We start from the raw sequence: 22,034 nt of genomic DNA, 5'->3' as shown, positions 1-22,034 counted from the left end.
CTGTTGTTGTTTGTTGTTCTTTTTGTTGTTGATTTTATTTCTGTTGTAACCGCCATCATACTTAATCGCCCCGCCAGAAATGTCTCGTCATGAGTTTTCTTTTCTACCTCCCCCAAGTCTTCAATTGAAATTCGCCCCTTTATCGCAACATATTGTGTGTTTTACATTTCGTTTGCTCGTAAATGCTTTATTGTCGCTCATTTCCGTTTAAAAATTTTTTAAATTCTTGAGTGCTCACATTTTCGTTTGCCCATCGTTTGTGTTTTTTTTCTTTTGTTTATTCGCTGTGTTATGCCGAACCGATTCAAACCGATCTGTTCCGATCTTAACGACGTTCGTTGCATTTCGAAATTGTAGAGTAAATATAATGGCAGCAGCCCGCTTTATGACCCTGTATATTTTTATAACAAGTACATTGAGCTTTAGTCAGATTTTGATGGATATGTTTTCGTTAGCTGGCCTCGCAGCGCCCGAACTCAATTCAAATACAAAAATGTAAACTAATTAAAAATTTTTGAGTGCTAGAACAGAGCTAAGGCAAGATAAGTCAAGCAAGCAACTGAGGAATTCAAATGAGTTCATTCAAGTAAACCTACAAGTAAAAATTAAAAATAGATCTTTTGATATTTATAAGGACCGGTAAGTGCATTTAATGGTGGGGAAATTATGTTGCTTGTTTATTTATTTATTTTTTTTTTTTTGCAGAATATAGTTCATTTTCCCCCCAAGTTAATTTTTTTATTTTTCTATTTTATGTTGTAATTAATATTACAAATCATATTATGAGCATAACCAAGAAAGATTGATATATACCATGTCAATCATCCAATCGGACAATGAATATCATTAATACATATATATATGTGTGTATGCAAATAGGTGCAGTACTCCATTAGTAAATTCCCTTTCAATGCATTGATTTATGGAGGAATATATTTTAATAGTTTTACTAGAAAATTCTAATTATAGTTATTAAATAATTATAGAGAAAAGTAATAATTATGTTGAAGCTGCTTTGAGCTAGTGCACTTAAGCACTTATACTCTTTTTTAAACTCGAGTTATTTTCAAAACCTCTCTTTACATCTAGATTATTGTTTATCACTTTATCAGATTAAGCAATAATTGACCTCAGATCTTCATACCTCCCCCAGGAACCTGTAACCATTTTGAGATTTGATAATAATAATTTTCATTTTATATAAAAAATACAGTCAATCAATAAAATATTTGCAATTTTATACATATAATATTATATAAATTTTTTGGGGCTACTGTTCGAAAATTTAAACACATAAGTATTAGAGTCGACACTAATATAAACATATAATATTATAAAAATACATAATAAAATTAAATTTTATAAAATGAATATTACATTAAATTATAATATTTATATCTCATATAAATATCTCATTGAAAAAGAATTCCAAAAAACCTTCATATTAAATCTTCCGGTAGTATACCAAGAATATATACTGTAGATATTAGCTGATATAAATGGTATTTACAGTTTTTTTGGTACATTTCCAAACAAACATTTTCTTTATTGAAAATCAATTTCAAACAAGTGTATATTGGCCTTTATTATTTATATTTTTTTTTGCCACATTTCAGAGGTAATACCTTTCTGTGGACTAAAGGTTAACCAACCAGGTAAAAATTTTCTTAAAAAAAGTTTGACTTTAAATTTAAATTTCTCATTTTCATTCAATTAGTTCCTGACTATACGATAGATGCGTCAAAATTTCAAACAAAGATCTATCATTATGTTCCGAATTAGCAAAGATGTGTGTGAACTGGTTTTGTCATATTGAAACACAATTCCTTTTATGATGCATAATTCTAATGACTTTTCTTTAATTCTTTCTTTCAAGCGATTGAGTTGAGATTATGCAACAGACTGGGGCAGCTCGTAATAGACAATTACTTTTCCCACAAAGCACTCAACATAAACTTTTTCTCATCATTCCAATCTTTGAAATGGTTTGGGGGGTATCCGGCGTTTGGCCATGATCGTTTGCATTGGATTTTTTGTGTGTAAACTGTTAAATATCGTCCGTAATGATTTGCTTCAAAAATGGGTCGATTTTGCTCCGTATCTGCAGTGTTTCACTGAAGAAACTTAATCAGAATAGATAATATTAACTAAATTCGTCTGGATTCAAATACTTGAAGATTCTTTAAACAATCTCAAAAATGCTTGAATAGAGCTTCATATACTCCTTACATTCAGAAAAATGTCTGTTAAAAAGGACAACATAAAAAATTGCTTTTATCTGGTATCGCTATAAATAAAAAGATATATGCGTTGTTAACAGACAGATAGCTTAACCTAAGCCAAACTCTAGAATAAGTGGTGTATCCTTCTTTTACTTCTGATTAAAAATCATGCTAATATTAATTGAAAAAATTGATTACGGACTACAGCAGGTGATAGATATTTTTTATTAAAAGCTAGACGCTTACGGTGTTGCTATGTCATTTCGCCTAAATTTATTTACTTTTTAACCTTATTTCGATGGTGTGGGTTTATTTGACCTAATTTTTACTTACACTTTTCTTTTAAACTCATATTTATATATATAATCAATTGATAACACAGTTAATTTATTTATATTTCTTGTTTTTCGGTTTGCAACAATTTCGATATCGCAACAATTTTATTTAATCCCATTAATAATTCTTAAGTGGTGTTAATTACACGACAGTACTAACCTATTTTACGCATGCATTTTTATGATTGATTGATTGATTCTTCAGCCTTAAGACATCTGGATTTTGTTACAATAAATGCGGCTGTGTTTTTATCCTCTTTTTATTTCTTGTATTTTTAATTGAATTTGTCTCTTATTGGGTCAGTAGGCCAAATTGTTCATATAAAGCATTTGTTATGGATATTTTTAATTGTTTTAATAAAAAATTTTATCACCAATTTTTTATAGTTAAGTTACTAATTGCAATTGATTTGACACTTAAAAGTATTTATAATGTTAGGGATTTGAAAACATCTTTAATGATAATGAACTATAATGAACAATTATTGCTGTTGAAGTCCTCAAATTTGTTATATTATACCTTGTGTCTTCCACTTGACATTTTTATTACGAAGAAGTGAGGACTGATAAGTCGTTGCTGAAGACTACTACTAAACTAGCTACTTCAGCTACTAAACTGCTAAAGAGTATAACTTTTTTGTAGAAATCTTACCGTTAAATTCTTTAGTTCGCTGGTAAGATGGAAGAAGTATATTTCTCCAGAACTCGTATATCTATTCTGAAATATTATGTAAACATATATAGAAAATACAAAATACATGAAAAGATTATGTAAGCTTATTGTTTGTAAAGTCTTTAAATTTATTCTAATTGTTATTCTTTAATTTTTCTAATGGTATCAATTGTTTTTAGAGTTAGAGAGGTTCAAATATTCCATATCAGATATAAAAATATAGCGATCAATATTCGTATCCAATGCCAATGTGTGTATGATTACTAGTCACGTTCCTTATCTTTGTTGTCCCAACTTATTGATTTGTTTATAGAAAGGATATTCAAACGTAATGAAATCCCGGTGATCTGCATAATAGGTTGTATGAAATCCGAGTGTCCCAGTTGTATAGTATGAAATCGTATTTTTGTGGATATGAAGTATTTATATTGGTTTGACCTCACTTCTTTACAAATGTTTGGTATCTTTCGAATCTAATCTAATTTAGTATATATTACGCTAAGGCCTAATATTTTAAAAATTATATTAAAATTAAAATAATATTCTGCGCTATATATTGGTTTGATCCAACTTCTTTACAAATATTTGGTATCTTTCTAATCTAATTTAATTTGGTATCTATTAGGCTAAGGCTTAATATTTGGCCACGATTATTTGATTTTAGTAAAAATAACTATTTTAAACACCGTTTTCCTACTATGCTATATGTCAGTATAGTTTAGTTTTCGGAATATGGCGCTCTATTTGTTGAAAGTTTTTTCATAAACCACAAACAATAAGTGTAGTTTTTTTTATTACTAGTCTTTTGTGCAATGTGTTGATCTAAATGGTGTGTGTAGTGTAATCAATGTAAGATGTTTTTAAATTTAAACTCCTATATATCGAGTAGTAAGCAATATCGGTGTATAATAGCGTCGTGGAAATGATTACTCAAAACAGCTGGCTATTAAGTAGGGCAAGTAAGGGAGACCAATGTTCACACTGGACTGTAGTGTCAAATAAGAACAAGAAGTAGGGTAAGTTATTAAGTCGACTTGCACAGGCAATCAGAGTTGCTTCGTATTGTTTTTTTGTAATAAATAACAATATGCGTACATTTTGTTATAGGCTTTAAAGAAGCTGATCATTTCTTATCTGCTATGAACATGTTTTTTTTTACAAACTTTATTCTATATACAATCCAATTAGATCTGACATAAACACGGATTAAGTTTGTTGATATTCAATATATTCATTGAAAAATTCAAATATAATCCTGCATTTTAATTGCAATAAATCTAGCATTGTGATTGACTACAGCAACAATTAAGTTAATTTCAATATAATTAATATTTAATAATAATATATTAATTATAATTAATAACTTATGTAAATATTGTTGCCAACGTTTTCAAGTTTATGTCTACACTGACAATTATTTTAAATAAATAAAGCTTGTATTTGAATATATACAAATTATAAAGAAAAGTGAACTACAAATAATTACAGACATAATAAATATTTAATATAATAACATGTATTTAGTATAATAAATATTAAATATAATAACATATATATATATATAATATATAATAAAGGCATGAGCTTTTGAAATTATTAATTTTAATACAAAAAAAATTCATTGTTGATGATATAAGTTTTGCTTTAAACGCCATTATTTATATAAGTTATTTGCTGATCTATATAAAACTAATTAAATATTTTTTTTCGTTGTCCCATATGACACGCAATTGGATGAAACAGTTCGTTTTTTAAGTACCATGACCTTATTTAATGTTATATATTTTATTGAACTACACTAGCGAACTAATCGGTTGTGCTTTTTATAATAATATAAGTCTTCTTAGAATCCATATTCATTGATCTATATTCATCGACTTTAAATAGAACATATTTATTTATGTTTTAAAAACTGATTTTATAATATGGACATTGATTTTTTTAATCACATTTTAACAAAGGATGTCTCTAAAATTTTAATATTAATTATCTCTTTGCGCTTATCTTTTAAAACATAAACCAGAAGTCATTAAAGAAATATATTCAAAAAAAGGTTATTTTAAGTATTTTAAGGATTATTCATATTCTACAATTGCCTATCGACAAAAATCTGAAGAGGTTTACCTAAATCTGTAAGAAATATTTTATTATCGCTACTGTCAATTATAAGTTTCCAATCATTTTCATTAGGAAAAACCTAAATAATCCATTAAAAAAATTTTCTTAACAACAATTACTTTATCTTTTAGTTTGTAGTTTCCTAAGCACAAAAAAATGTGTTCTTAGTAAAGTCATTACATATGTATTTAAAAACAAAATAATAATAATTATAATAATAAATAAATAATATTACTGCAATCATTAAAGCATATGAACGATGACTAAAACTGCTTCGCAAACCCTTGCCATTGCAATTATTTTCTAGACATACAAATTCTTGATGACTCATGCATTACAACTTCTTTACGAAATTTTTAATCTATAATAGCAAAATAAAAACAGTAGAAAGAAATGAACAGTAGTCGTATAAATATGTACCGCCTGTCTCGAGGTTTAATAATAGCTATTAACGCCGGATATTAAATATCCATTCTACAGATATATACGAACCCACCATCTGGGATTACTTTGCAATAGTTATCTTTTCAAATCTGGGCACTCTATTAATCACACTTTTCGAAATATATTTTTAATTAAATTTTTACTTGCGAACCTTAAACATTTGAAAACATCTGTTTACTCCTACAAATCAACAAGTATCCTTGCATTTCTCTCTCCAATAAAAAACCATCTGTTCGATTTTCATCCCTTCAATAAGAAGAAACAGAAACTCGGGCTTGCGCATGGTTCCTCTACACCAAAGAAGAAATATAAAAAAAAGGTTTTAAATTTCCAATTGTAATGTTGAGCTGACGTTGGTTGGTTGTTGTTGTTGTTATTATTTTTGTTCCAATGCTTCTTCTGTTGTTGTGTCAGTCATTGTGCTTATCTTCATCCCATCATTATCCACTTTAGCAATGGTTATGCACTATTTGAACGCAGGCAGGTGCAACATTTTTAAAATTCAATTTTTTTTTTGTGTTTTTTGATTTTTATTTAAAAAATATTTTTTTTTTGTTTTTTTTTTCTGTCTTTACTTTATAAATATCTTCAGATTGGTTTTATTTGAATTTCGACACGAGCCTTGAGTAAGTTGCACGCGCTGTCGTATAAGATGCTGCTGGCACACGCATCCATCCCCTATTCATTTCGGTTTCTTCTGGCTTTTGTTGACTCAGTAAACGCTGAGTCCAATGTGTACTTTTGCATGTGAGTCCCAAAACTTAAACCGCTGACATCATTTAAACTTTAAAAGGTTGAGATTGAGATTTTCGGAACAGATGTTTTCATACAATTTATTTTCTTTGTTAAAAATTTTAATTTATTCAGGATTTAAATTACATACTAAAAATTGACATGTGTCCTTTTTTGCAGTCCAAAGCTAGCACAGCTTTTCACAACTTGTTTGTTGTAGTTCATTTGCGTGACTGTACAACAAATTACAGGTTTATTTTAATGATATCACAAATATATTATCATTTATATAATATAATTGCTTTAAAAAGATCATAACGTAGTTAAGAAGTTGGAAACTTGCAATTATTAAAAAATATCTGAGATATAGTAAGGCAATAAAAATTAATTGGGGGAATAATTCAGTTCGCAAGTATAGTAGATGTTAATATAGAATGCTATTTTATAAATTATTATATTACATTATAATAATTATATTTATATTTAATATATTTATATATAATAAATTTATTTATGTAGTTATTAATGGTATTAAGAAGTATTTGATTGTTTATACTAACATTATTAAAATTTAAAAACTTGTCTTGTTATTAATAGTATTTACGTAGGTATGTTAGGTATAGTATTACGTAGGTAGATAGGTTATACCGACGATCCTAAGTGGGTGGGTGTTACAACCGTATGTAGAAAAACTCCGAGATTTAGAACATTTTAAAACTTTGTCAAAGTTTATTATGCTCTTCAAAGAGAGGTCCTGCAGTTGACCAGGACCCTTAACAAGTTGAAGACCGCCTTGAAAAATGTTATTTCACACATAGAGTCCGGCATTTTTTTTGATTGTTAATTACGTATATCCATTTAATAAAAGAAAACGTTTTAAAATGAGGCTATGACAAATTAACTAAGTCCGCTATATGCAGTATCTCACCGAGGAACCGGCGAATGGAGTACTATACATAAATTGAATTTAAATTATGTGCACAGGTGTACAAGCGGTCCACAGGTGAAACAGTCGTGTGCCCACCTGTGAGCACGAAGAGAGGGAAAAGAATACTCCCGCGGTTAGGATGGCCTGTCGTAAGACGCGACTAATATCCCCCAGTGCCAGTCTGGCACTTATGCAAGAAGTGCGAATGGTAGTAAGTTGTGGGCGGCAACTTGCAACATCTGAACAGAGATGATACTATCTGGTACTTCGGGGGTCAGTGGCCCGACAGCTTTGGCTGTGCTGACCATTGGTGTTGGACTCGAAGTGGTTGTGGTTAATACCCAAAATTACGCGGGAAGAATGTTTTGCTTGTCATTCATTCGCCGTGGTGTGCGTTTCAAACCAGGTGCTGCAGCCCAAATTGTAGCAGAGGTCAGTAGGTAGGCCTCGCATCTTACCAAGGTGGAAGTTATAACTTGCATGAATTTCGTCATTGGTACCGGCGGAATAGAACCAGCCTATTCTAATGGGGCGTTGATTGACGCTTAAATTAATACGAGTGTTATTATACGCGGCTTTGTCCAGCTAGAGGGACTTTCATCGTCCTCTCCACAACTGCGGTATGCAGGTATGATTGAAAGGCACATTCAATCTTCTAGTATTATTACCTAAAATGAAGTAACCTGTGAGTAAACATGCATGAACTGGGCAAAGACAAAACATATGAGAGACATTTTTATAGTCTTCTCCACAACTGCGGCTGGTTACCTAATCAACTTACCACAGGACTGATATCTCTCAAGGCATCTCAATGAGATAATTGAATTTCCTTTTACTGAAACGTGGCCAAATTGTATACAGTTGCCTACATATTGTTGAGTCTTACCATCTTTTAATAAAAAGTTCAGCACAGGAAGAACGCAGTGACAGTTCGCATGTTGTCAATGATATGCTCAGATTGTTTAGGTGTTCCAAGTGATTTTCTGAAGCACAATTCTTTAATGTTTTATTTTTGAGAGATGAATTAATGAGTTCATTTTTATAATTATAATTCTAATATTTATGCTCCATGTTACACATTATTGTAAAGCAAAAAAAATTGAAATTTCAAATTTAAATCGCAAGATCTGTGGGATGTGTTTTAAAGATAGTTCATTATAAATATTTGCTAGAAAATAGTCTGCTTGTTTTTGCTACCGAAGTTTTTATAGGAAAGATCCTCTTTCTTTTTGTTAACCTATCAAAAAAAAAAAGTCAAAAGCGGATATCGAAATAAATATATATATATACTTCCCTTTTGAGTATGTTTTGATTGAAGTAAGCGGTATTTTATCCTCTGTATAAACGAATGATAACGGAACGATTTGTAAAGTATATTCGAAAGATTGTCCATCATAAACGTTTGTGAGAAAATTGTGTGCTTCTTTTTGTTCCAGAAATTTTTACGAAAGATACTTTTTCCCCTTGCTAATCTATCACGACAAAATTAATAAAATTATAGATATTGAAACAAATATATACTTTCCTTTTGAGTATCTTTAGTATTTTGTCCTCTGTAAAAATGAATGGCTTTGGGATGGAGATCCATATATTTTTGAGACGTGCGTGCAGGTGTTTTTACTTTTTGTCATTCCAGTACGACCTGCAAATATTAGTATAGTAGCAACATAATGCAAATCTAAAAATAAATTTTTTTATTTTTGTTATATTGTTTCTTTTAAACAATTCTGAAAATATCATTTATATCAAATTGTTTTTACAGTTTTAAAAACACTAGTAAAAAAAATAAACGGAATAGAATAGTAATATGGGAGTGTAAAAAATAATTATAATTAAGAATAAGAAAATTAAGAGTTAATGATAGAAAGTGAGGGTTGTTTGAAGAAATAAAGAAAAGGAAACAGAAGAAAATAAAGATAAATAACTTCCTCAGATACCTGGTCATGTAGGTTTCAATTGTAGCGAAACAGATTACAAACATTCAAAAGAATGTAGTCTTAGTGCCATTATAAGATTAGAGTCCAAATGTCTAATAGCTAAATTAGAAAAAAGGAGTTTGATTTCTAAATTTAAATAAATCTGAACTCTGGTTTCTTAACTGACATGTTCCCTATAACTTCAACTCTTCTAATATGGGGTTTACTAGCCGCTGATACCTTTAAAGCCTGTGATATGTAGAGTGATATATTCATTCATGTCATCTGTTTGCGACCTCTGATTTTTAGAAGGTAAATCCACTCTCTGTAGAGAACTGGAAACTTGTCCCTACAGCTTTTATTAAGTATATCAATAACTTTGGCTGTATGGTCAGCCAACAATTTAATAATATAATATAAACAAATTTTTTGTTGTTGTTGTTCACTACTTTTCGAGATCTCTCTAAATAATATTGCTGCAATGATAAAAATTAGTTACAGTGCTAAAAATTAATTACATATTCTGCGTTTCTAATATGTACTTTATTGGATTTTTTCTGGTCCTAGACCAATATTTACCAAGCATCCGACATTCTAATTAGTTTTTCGAGTTAAGTGTATTTTTCTTTATAATCATTTGCTTTATGGTTCTGGCCAGTTTCCAATTTGGTTTTCTGGATACCCTGTTGTAGGTTCGGTTACTGTGAGTGCTTATGAGTATAAGTTACATCAAAAACACTTAGATCAAAAGCAAGCCCATTGTGAAACTACAGTATTTGAATTTAATATCTAATCTAATTTAATATTATTAACGTATAATAGTTGTTAATATTTCTTTGCTTAGCTTAGATTGCTGTAGTTATGTACATAGGTTTGAACCTAAATTCTCTTAATTATAAAAACACTCATTGTGACATCGTATAATACCAAGTTAAGACATTAATCCTACCCATTGTGGGAGGTAACCTATTTGTATATAGAGAGGCATTCTTTAATTTCATATTTCAAACTTTTCCTGCTTGAATTCATATTTTTTCTCTCATAATTTTATTCAAACCTTCATGGTCCTGGTTCTTTATCCCAATAGTGAATTAAAATAATCTTTTAAAATTGTCACATTTATTAAATTTTAATACTAATAACAATACGACGAGTTTCAGAATATTTTAATTTATTAGCATATCTATTTATCATAGATATTTTAGTGCTTCCGAAAAAAGTATCTCAATTTAATTTCGCAAACACACCAGACCAGACCACCTACTATTTTACTATTTTATTTTTATATTCCAAATTTAAAATTTTTGTAATAAAATGTACGCGTGAATCCGTCGTATATATAATAAAATGAACTATGCCTTTCCACATATTGCGGTTGCCATTGCCATATAGGAGAGGTATTGTCTCTACCATTAACTGGTTGCTTGCTTGCCTGCCTGCCTGCCTGCCTTACTTACTTTATCGCTGAATATGATCACATCGTAGCTTAAACGTGACATCTTTTCCGCTCCAAATCAGCGAGAATTTTATTTGCGTGATTTCTTTTTGCATTTAAACTGTGGAAACGATTTCCATCAATTTTAATCTTCACTAAAAACGCTATCGTGCGTGCAAAATTTTTACCACAAAACGTACCACAAACGACTAAAGACAATAAAAAAATTGAAATGCAAATGAATTAAAACTATTAAATTAACTGACGTCACTCTTTGGCTTTATTGTAACACTTTTATTGTCTATTGTCGCACATTAGCGCATTAAAACTTCATATATTTAAATAAAGTTAATTATTCTTAATAAACATATGCGGCAATATATATACATATATGTTTGTATGTATATACTCAATATGCAATTATTATATTAATATGTATAAATTAAAATTAGGTCATTTTTTTATAGATTGTTTCTATTTATAAACAAAGTTAGAAGCTAGATTCAAGTATATATTTATTTATTTGATACATATCAATAAAATATATTATTAAAAAAAACTTAATGAAACATTAAATAGTAAAACATGATAACTACACCGATTTAAAAAAGTCGCCTTTAGATTAGTCTGTCTTCACTGTGCATTAGGCTGGAGAAAAAGTATTCGGCGTTTTTTGCTCTCTTCAATTTAATGTGCAATAACTTTGAAACGGTCAATTGCATTTTACAATTGCTTGTGAGATTACAGATTTGCGAATTATTAGCGAATATTTTATTAAGTTTAATGTTTTTTTTGTTAAAACTTATTTCGAAGCCGAGAGAGTTCTATGAAATTTTGAAAAATATTTTAGTATGCATTATATTTCTACTACAGCGAATAGAAGAATGTTTATAATAATATTTGACCTATATTAAAGATTATTGATTGCAATCAACTAACAGGAAATGATTTGCTCTATTTGTTATCGAATAATCGATTAAATTATTACAAATAAGGATCAGGAAGACCTATATATTAACAGCCACATAAAAATGTGATCTGCCAATCAATATTCAGTGTACAACTAACTGAATTTAAAGGAACTTTGAGTAGCACATATAGTTTATTTTGTATAAATATGATTTTTTGAAAATTAATAACAATATGTGTGAAAATCCATCCTACATAACAAAAAACTCGCTGTTCAAGCAAATTATGTACGGACTTTAAACAATTAAATTCGATTATTTTCTAAGACCACTGATCATGAGTACTTGACAATACTCGAAATAGCGTTGTATGGTCAGCTAAATTTCAATAGATTAAATAAATTTATGTTCTTATCTTCTTTGCTATTCGAATCCCTCTAATTTTTAAATTGTTTCTATCAGCAACCAAAAATTAAGTTTTGTAAGAGTTTTTGGCAAAAAAAATAATTAATGTGATTGACTAAGTAAGTACCACATGTACCGGTCATAGCATGGTGTGTCTTTTTTCTGTTTCCGAAACTTAAATTACCATTTTGAAAGAGGTGTTTTCAAGTCGATTGTAGGTATAACAGAAATTATCCTATGAAAAATGTATAAAGATTTGTGTCAAGTATTAGCGTCATTATGCTATCCTCGACAGGAAGTAATTCAAAAGCGATAAAGGATTTTTTAATTGTTAATTTTTTTTTATGCGTTTCATTGTATTATTCTGGATATTTCACATATTGCACATAGGTTTGATAATATCAATAACATGGGTATCAATTTACCTCTGATTTGTTCGTTTAAAGGCCAATGTATTTTAAAAATTTTAAAAATGGAAGAAAGAAAGCAATTTTGATTTGAGTTCGGTAAATCGGAAGAATCTAAGATAATATCGGTGCTAGATTCCGCTTCATGACTCTAGGACGGCATGAAGCGAGATCCTGCTTATCCTGTTGTCTTTACTGTAGTACATGTCTACTAGTGCTTGAGTAGGTACACCTGTGATATTTATATCTAGGTTTAACCAGAACTAAGCTTAAGTTTTGGGTTGTGCAGGTCACTTCGGGATATTTTCGACATTGATATTGATTAGACACTTGCATTTATAAATGCGCCCGGCTGGGTTTTATATGACCAACTTTTTTATATGCCCACAATTATAAGCAATGCGGAATCAAAATGTTCTAAGCTAATTGAAAAGGATTCGATTCTGTTTTAACTTCATTTACCTATTTATTTTTGTTTACAGTGACGAGGCTTTCTATGTCAGTAATAAATGTGCGCATTTGGGGAGTTTTATTCTCTCTTTTAAATATAGCCAGAATCTTTCATGATCATAAATCAGAATAAACGAAAAGGTGTTTTAATTATTCGTCACAACAACTATATGGCTGTTAGCATTAGGTCACCCTAGTCGATATCTAGTACAATAAAAATATACGGGGTACTAGCTCCGAACCGAACAGAAGACATTCTTCCTTTCGATTGAAAGCCAGAATGTCGTCCGTTGAGGACCTCCTGATGTCAGAAGGAGAGAGCAGCTCTCCTCCCAGTGACCTCCTCCTTGCCCAGATCAAGGCTGAGCAGTCGATATGTAGTAATAATATAACCTTTTACCTTGAGTAAGTTGTTGCTTCTCTTCTATCCTGTTTATTAATAAATACAGTGATTAAATTCTTTATTCTTGCGTTTCTATACGTATGGGGTTTTGTTATTGCTCATTTTTAAGTTGAGAAATATATAGGACGTATTAGTGGTTTGAGCATAAGTAATAATATGAGTCCACACAGTTATTTTGTTATTTTATCTAAAAACTGTCATAAAATCTAAGACGCTTTATTTTGGATATATACCAAATATAACGAAAAAAAAGTAAAATAGACACAAAGTGTCTACAATTACAAAAGGAAAAAAAATTAAAGAAAAAAATTGTCGCATTGAAGTCCCAATTATTCGCTCTGCTAGAACGTAACTCATAGATACTGTCAATTTTAATTGAGCCCAGCAAGTGTGTTGTTTGTACAATTTTCGACGGTGGCGAGATAAGCCATAAGCCTCGAATCGTTATTATTATGTGTTTTCTTTAAGTTTTGTTTTGTCACATATGTAAACTGTAAAAATATTTATTACTGTACTTAACCGAAAGTACATTGACTGCTTATTTACAAAAATAAAAATACATTCAAAAGAAATTAAACTATATGAAAATGTTTTTCAACCTTAACCCACTAGAAACATATAATTTGATAATTGAATTCATAATCATACAACCTTGAACTAGAGGAAATCAAGCTTAAGATGATTAAAATTTTACATTTATTAAAAAATTAATTTTATTTATTCATTTAAATACTTGAATTCATTTGCTTTGCTTTGTTTCTTCCACCCACAGATTAAAAATTTAACAAATCTTGCTGGCAGCCCCCTGAAAAGTGAAAATCAAACGACAACGACGACTGCGGCGGCGGTAACGGCAGCGGTAAAATTGCGCAAATATAGCGATCGTTGCTTAACAACGCCTGAAGCAAAATCACACACTTATCGCATTTCCATGGCGAATCTGGAAGAGACACAAGAGTCCGAGCTAGATGTCATACTTGGCGAATTAAGTTTACTGGAAGCGCAAATAAATTGTGGTGATGCAGCATTTTTACCAGGTGTCACAGCTGGTAATGGTGTTATGTTGGGATCCTGTGCGCTGACAGGTACTAATGCACCATCAACACGCACACATTCACGCACAAATTCCACAATTTCAGGCGCAACAACAGTTTCCATATCAGGTTCATCAGAAAGTGGTTGTGGTACACATTCTTCAGCTTCGTCCAGCGTATCTGAAAATGGTGTAAGCAGTAGCAGTGTCAGTGGCCGTGAACCTCGCACTGAATCCCCTGATAATGACTCAGCATTTAGTGATACTGTTTCGCTTCTATCAAGTGAATCATCAGCTTCGAGTAGTGTAAGTTCTGCACACCACCATAAGCAGCTGCAATTGCAACAGCAACAACAACAATTGCAGTTGCAGTATTTGCAACAATTGAATAACAGTTCGCTGAATAGTAGCAGTAAAGCTGCGAAAATACAGCTAGCGTTGCACAAACTTGAACATGCTTCTATACGTCGTCTTTTTGTGAAGGCTTTTACATCAGATGGTGCTTCGAAATCCTTACTTGTGGATGAGCGCATGACATGTGGTCATGTTACCCGTTTACTCGCCGATAAGAATCATGTACAGATGCAACCTACTTGGGCGCTTGTCGAAAATTTGGGAGATTTACAAATGGGTATGTATTCAAAAATATATATATTAAGTGCGTTAATAAAATAAATTCTTTTTTAGAGCGTCTCTTCGAGGATCACGAAATGCTGGTGGATAATTTAATGACATGGAATTCGGATGCTGGGAATCGCGTTTTATTTCAGCAACGTTCGGATAAAATATCACTTTTTGCTAAACCAGAAATTTTTCTACCTGGTCCACAAATGGCGCCGGGTAGTTTACATGATGAACATACACGTGCCATGCTATTGGAAGAGTTTTTCGAATCAAATTCTCAGTTACAAGTTGATGGGCCCCTCTATATGAAAGCAGATTCTAAAAAAGGTTGGAAGCGTTATCATTTTGTGCTACGTTCGTCCGGTTTATATTACTTCCCTAAGGAGAAAACGAAAAATACAAGAGATTTGGCTTGTTTAACATTATTTAGTGGCTATAATGTATATCGTGGCCTGGGTTGGAAGAAAAAATGGAAAGCACCAACAGATTACACTTTTGGTTTTAAATCGGCTGTAGATTCTTCACTGGGCAAGTCTTGTCGTACACTGAAAATGCTTTGTGCAGAAGACTTGGAAACTATGGAAAAATGGGTGACTGCGATACGTATCTCGAAATATGGCAAACAGATTTGGGATAATCATAAAGCATTAATGGATGACTTAAGCTTAGGCGATGGTGTTTCAAATAGTAGTTTTGCAGTCTCTATGCGCAGTGAATCCATAAGTAGCATTTCCTCAGCAGTTCCTTCGCAATGCGGTAGTGTTTCCTCAGCTATCTCAAGTATGTCTAATTCAAGTGGACGTATTTCACGAGCTTCATCATCCAGTTCAAGTGGTTGTCTTTCTGATGACAATAATGGTTTTGATTCCGAATTCACAACGGGTACAATCAAGCGCAAACCATCAATGAAACCTAATTTGCCGCTAACTACGATGACTAGACAATTAAAGGAAGTAGGTGAAATTACAATTTGTGAAGCAGATGGTATTGGACAAGATGCAACATCACCTGAACGTAGCGGAACATTAACAAGACGTCATAGTAGGCGTAAATCACAAGAAAGCAATGGTAGTGGCACCTTAAAACGCCGTCAGCCCATTGCAGCAGTAGCAAAACGAGGCTCGGCAGAAAGCATGAATGCTGGTGCTGGTAATTCGTCAGGTTCTTCAAATTCCACTCCAACACCAACACCAAGTATTTGTGCTAAACCATTATTGGAATATGAAACAAGATCTCCTAATGAAACTACAAATTGTATGACATCTTCTACGCTATCATTAGATTCATTACCTCCACCACCACCACCACCTATAGTGGATGAACATGAAATTTATGGTTCTCAGTTATCACTTGCATCGCTACCACCACCGCCACCACCAGAAGAGGTTCATCCCTATGTTAGCATGCCACAACAGCAACAGCCATTACAACAAATACATTTTAATGTACCACGTACAAATGGTGGACCACCTGCAGTACCCGCTAAACCAATGAAACCAGCTGTCAAAGTAGCTCCACCATATAAAGCGCCTCCAGATTACGTTCCTCAAGCAGTAAATATTCCGAATACTCCAACTAATAATACAGGTACACAGAAAAAAGTGTCATTTGCCGATTCACCTGTATTGTTGCGACGTAAAATGTGCTCGCCTGAACCACGTTCGCCATCAACACCTACACAACAAGTCATGCCAACACATTTTTATACACATTCAACTGGTCCGATACCACCACCACGTGCAGATATAACTCGTCTCTCCAATACATCATCTAACAGTAGTATGCAAGATTTCGGTTCACCCAAACGTTTACAAGAGTCTTCATCTAATCCTCCACGTGACTTTTTAAAAGATCTCCAACGTGTCATGCGCAAAAAGTGGCAAGTTGCACAAAAGTGTAAACTTGAACCGGCTACTACGCCTCATGAAGTTTTAGGTTTTCGTGATTTTACAGACGAATTACATAATCTAGCAGCAGCCGGAGCTTCATCACATTATTATCGTGAAACAGCAAATGTAAGCAATTGGGTGCAAGAGCATTATGGTGCTGGTGCCATGATACCGCCAGCACCACTTAATGAGTATGCACTTTATGAAAATTTACATAGCAGCAACGGAGATACACTTACTGAGCCTCAATTTCCTGTTACTGCAGTGGCGCAGGCGTCACTTATATCAGCTGCACAACGTAAAAAGCGTCCACCACCACCGCCACCTAAACGCAGTGATTCCACCCAGCTAACACATCGTGCTTAGGGGTGTGGTATAACTTTAGTTAATGTGATTAGGTGACTATTTAAAAGATCTTCAACGACGAAATGACATCAAGATAAATAGGAATAAATTTAATTCATCGCATATATAAACAAAATATATTTGTATATAATTTTAAACATAAATATAGAGTTACTAATTGTTGATCTGTGTGAATCTTTAAGGTTATTAAGACAATTAGTCTCTGTGCTATAAGTTGCATACATATTAGTAAGGGCCATGTTATAGAGAGAGTCATTGTCATGTCAAATTTAATTTTGTTGTTGTTTTCAATGAAAATTATAAATTTTAAAATAAGAGAAAGAGAATTTCGATTTAAATTTGGTCATGGTGATGAGGTTTTATGTGCCTCGTCATATTGTTCAAAACAAAGTTGCTCAGTAATAAATGTTAAATGTTTGCGCGTATTAGAAAGAAATGAGTATCTTTTAAATTTAGGCACAAACAACGTTTAAAAATAGTACTAAATGTAGAAAATTGACAATTGTGATATGACTCTCTGTATAACTTGCCTTTTGGTCATGACCAAAAAGAGCATAAAATGGCCATAAGTAATGCATTCCTATTTATCCTGTCTTAATAGCATTTCGCAATTTTTATAACTTAAAAAATTTAATAAATTTTTAATTATTGAAATTTTATGTAATTAAAGCAGCTGGCGATTTAAAAAAGCCATATTTAGTTCTCTCGCGCTTAGTAAAATAATCGGAGATATATATTTGTGTATTATAAAATAAAAATATTTTAATTAAGGTATTGACCTCTAAACAAATGAACAAATTTTTGACTAAAAACTTTTAAATTAAAATAATATATATATATGATTAAGTAACATTTTACGTCCAGTATACGAGTGTAGTTTTACAATTTTGTGTAAAAGAAGTTTTTATATAAAAATTATGCCAATATTAAAATTTTTCAGTATTTTAAGAAAAAATATCAAAACCTATTAACACCTATTACTGTAATATCTTAAGTAAAGAAGTAGTGTTTGTCCTTATTTAAAGTTCTATGCGTAATAATGCAATAATGCTATATATAATGTTTCTTTTATATATACTATAATATATATAAGAGTTTAGATGGCTGTATTTTTTCATTTACCGATATTAGTGGTATTTTGACGTAGCTCGGTAACTCTGTAAAGTTATAAAATTTTAAATGTCTATTTATTTTATCTTTATAAATAAGTTATAAGTTATAAAACTTTACAGTCAAACGTGTCGGTAATTCGTGACTGAGTAACGTTATAATTTTATAAAAATAAATTTTCTATATAGTTAAAATTTTTATTACTTTATCATGTTACCAATTATGTCCCAATATACCCCTATTTTTGGGAAGTTATTGATTTCGGTCCTTGCAAAATAAACTGTATATTTTACTGATTTTTGTAAAACACATGGGTATTCGTGATCTCAAGTAACGAACTGGGCATTATGGTAACACTGTCAATGTCAATATACTCGCATTGTATTGTGATTATGTTACTCGGTTAGGTTTAGGAACTCGTTACGCGAGATTCTGAATATTTATATTGAATATTTTTTTTTGAATTTGCAGTATGTTTTGAGTTGAAAAACTCTGTATTTCTGTCCACATTTTTTTTTCTCAATGTATAATTATTATATCAAACTAAAAGAAATAGTGTTTATATAAAAATGCTTTAAATACTTTTGTGAAGTGTATTATACGTTAATGTTGCTTAAGCCAATCTTATTCAATATAATATTTTGTTTGCTGGGCGTATAAATGTTATTATTTTATTATTATTACTAAATGCATATGAAAAATGAAAATTTTAACCTATGACTTTTTACGAATTTCATTACTGATGATTTGCAATATTTTTTTACTCAAGAACATTTTGTATTTTAGCAAAATATTTAAGCTAAATTTTATTATGCTTATACGATCTATTTTATTAAGATATAACTCGAAAAATTTAATTATAAACATGCAAGGCATTAAAATTTATAATATAATATAATATATATATATTTATTTTAGATATGTTAAAACTGAACGCAAAGAAAAATGATAATGAACATCAAAAACTGTAAAAACTTGGAAAATACTTTTTAAAATATCAAACAAATGTTTACAAACAATGTACTTTACTTTTAAATAAATTTAAAAAAACCCCTTTCTAAATCAAACGCCTTAAAATTAAAATAAAAAAAAAAATAAAATAAAAAAATAAACATATATATAAACAAATATTTGCTATATTTAAATTGCTATATGTTATAAATAAAATATACCTACAAACACTTAATGTCTAATTCGAATAATATCGTTAATTATTTGTACTTATAATAAATAAATATAAAATATAATTATTATCTATCTAGGTGTCTGTATATTTTATAAGCTAAAACAAAAAAATACTAAATATAAAAATCGCTAAGTACTGACTCAATAGAAAATGCAATTTTAACTATATTTTTAAAAGTAATTATTTTTTTTAATAGAATATAAAATTGTAATAGTAAACGTTATATCCATATTATGTTTAATTGTGCTTGTAAAGTTAAATACTAATGCTATAGTTCAATTTGCATGATTTCATAAGATATATCGATATATGATATATGATATGATAAGCTTATATAAAAAAAAACTCGAATTTAACTCTCAAAATATATTTTATTTTATGAAATTGTGCATATATAAAGGAAATAGTAAAGTTTGTCTTTATTTTTTTGTTTTTAGTTAACAATTTATTGTAGCAATTGACTTGTTCCTAAATGTATACAATTTCTGTTTAATTTGCTTTTTATGAATTTATTATATAAAATTCAAACAAATATGTATATGTATATATGATAAATGTAAAATTTTTATATTACAAATTAAAAAAAAAATTATGTAAATTTATATTTTAAAAATAATTGATTATTTTTTTAGTCTTATAAAGAAATATAAGCAAATCCAAATTGTTTATTTTTAGTATTTTAAAAAAAAATATTTTTTTTTTCTATGAAGTAAAAAAGCAATTCCATTGGTTGTAAATAATATTCATTGTTACAAATTGCGAATGCATATAATATAAAATATAATGTATGCACCAAAGCTAGGGGTTTTTTTTTTTGTTAGGATTATTGGTCAGGTTATTGCACCACAATTCAGACTAGTTTTATTTAAGACTCAATCATGCACTCATCCCTCCTTTAAACCAAACAAACTTTATCTTATCTGATTCTAACATATATACCCCTATATATAATGAATTCTTATAATACCTATATATTTCAATTACAAGATTTTCCGGGATACAATTACAATATGTTAGGATTATTGGTTTCGTGCTTATTTTTTATAATTAGTACGATCCAATTTGTATTGGACTATTAGAAAAAGATTATCCATAACTGTTTGAATAAATTTAATTAGAAGCGATGAATTCGTACACACAAAAAATTTAATTATAAAGTAATTATTTAAAATTGTAATACCTATATTATCCAACCTTGCTTTGTGGATTTTTCGCAGCTTTAATATTTAATATTTTAAATTGTAATAGGTACCTATATTATCCAACATCTTTCGGAATTTATTTTATATGGAGGTTTCAAAATATAATTACCCAAATTCATCCATTTGTCGAATTGATCAACGCCTATTCATAAAATGTTCTCTATCCGTCTTGATTCGTCTTATGTTGAATAAAGATATAAACCATACATACACATTTAAAAATATGTAACCCGTTTTGACATTTATTTGATTTGGAAGCTTCAGGATATAATGGATCCGTTTGTTGAATGGATCTTCTGGAACTTTCAAAAATTATCCATACCAAATTTCATACGATTGGCTGAATAAGTGAAAGACCAATTTAGTATTACTAAAATGATTGATAACATAAAATCAAAGAGTCTTATTTTGTTGAGCAAGAAAGTATATATATATGTTTTCTGTTGTGATTACATTTATATAAAAATAGCCATATTTTTGAAAGAAATATATTTAATATAAAGTTTTCATTAATTTAGACTTTCTTGTCTAAGATCTTTACTCATCAAAATATTGATGACAGAATTTTTACCATTCATATGGTATTCTCTAAAGCATTGTTTCTTAATCTGCAGGTAACGAATCTTGACAGAAAACGGGTATTACGGATCATAGAAGATGAATTTTATTTATTTTTTACTGTTTGGTGGGTCGTGAAATTAATTAAGTTGAGAATTGCTTTACTAAAGCAAGTATACATAAATTGACCATAGATAACAATTTTCTATAAGTAAAAATTCCCCTGAATTGAATACGCAATAAGTAATATACTAGTATAAAATTACGTATATATTCTGTAGAGTAATTTATTTTATTAGCTTCCGATAAAATGTAATTGGAAAATTAAAATGATTTGAAATATGGAAAACAGAATATATATGTAGTAGAGTATTAAGTTGTTTATGTATTTTTTATATAAAAAAAAAGCATGAATAACCAGATATATATTAACTGCTATTGTATTTGAGAATATAAATTAATAGAAAATCATTTTGCTGATCTGATACATAACTACTGCTATAAATTTTGCTGAAAATAAATAATAGTCAAAAGTAAAAAAAAAAAATTCTACAATGCAATAAATCGTAAATTATGATACAAATCTTTATAAATATTAAATTAATATTTTTATAAATATTTGTATTGTATTAGCTTTTTTTTTGCTAGGCTTGAGGTGGTTTCTTAATTTGTAAATAATATTAAAATACA

General features: G+C 29.9%; 1 protein-coding gene across 6 annotated transcripts in view; it reads left to right on the top strand.

Annotated features, from left to right (window-relative positions):
* LOC119670028 (amyloid beta A4 precursor protein-binding family B member 1-interacting protein) overlaps positions 1-18,037 on the top strand; it is a 29,456-nt gene extending 11,419 nt beyond the window's left edge. For 4 of the 6 annotated variants that reach the window (XM_038080118.1, XM_038080116.1, XM_038080122.1 and 1 more), the window contains 2 exons: positions 14,149-15,040; positions 15,097-18,036. In XM_038080118.1, coding sequence (XP_037936046.1) covers positions 14,149-15,040; positions 15,097-17,288 — 3,084 coding nt within the window. In that variant the 3' untranslated portion in view covers positions 17,289-18,036. Of the gene's footprint in view, positions 1-12,601; positions 12,746-14,148; positions 15,041-15,096 lie in introns of those variants that run through there. The other 2 variants (XM_038080119.1, XM_038080120.1) reach the window with 2 other exon arrangements.
* The last annotated feature ends 3,997 nt before the right edge of the window (positions 18,038-22,034 follow it).

Source organism: Teleopsis dalmanni, chromosome 1 (genome assembly GCF_002237135.1).
Source record: "Teleopsis dalmanni isolate 2A chromosome 1, ASM223713v2, whole genome shotgun sequence".
Lineage (NCBI taxonomy): Eukaryota > Metazoa > Arthropoda > Insecta > Diptera > Diopsidae > Teleopsis > Teleopsis dalmanni.
Note: the sequence above shows the minus strand (reverse complement) of the source record. Positions and strands in the feature narration are given on the sequence as shown.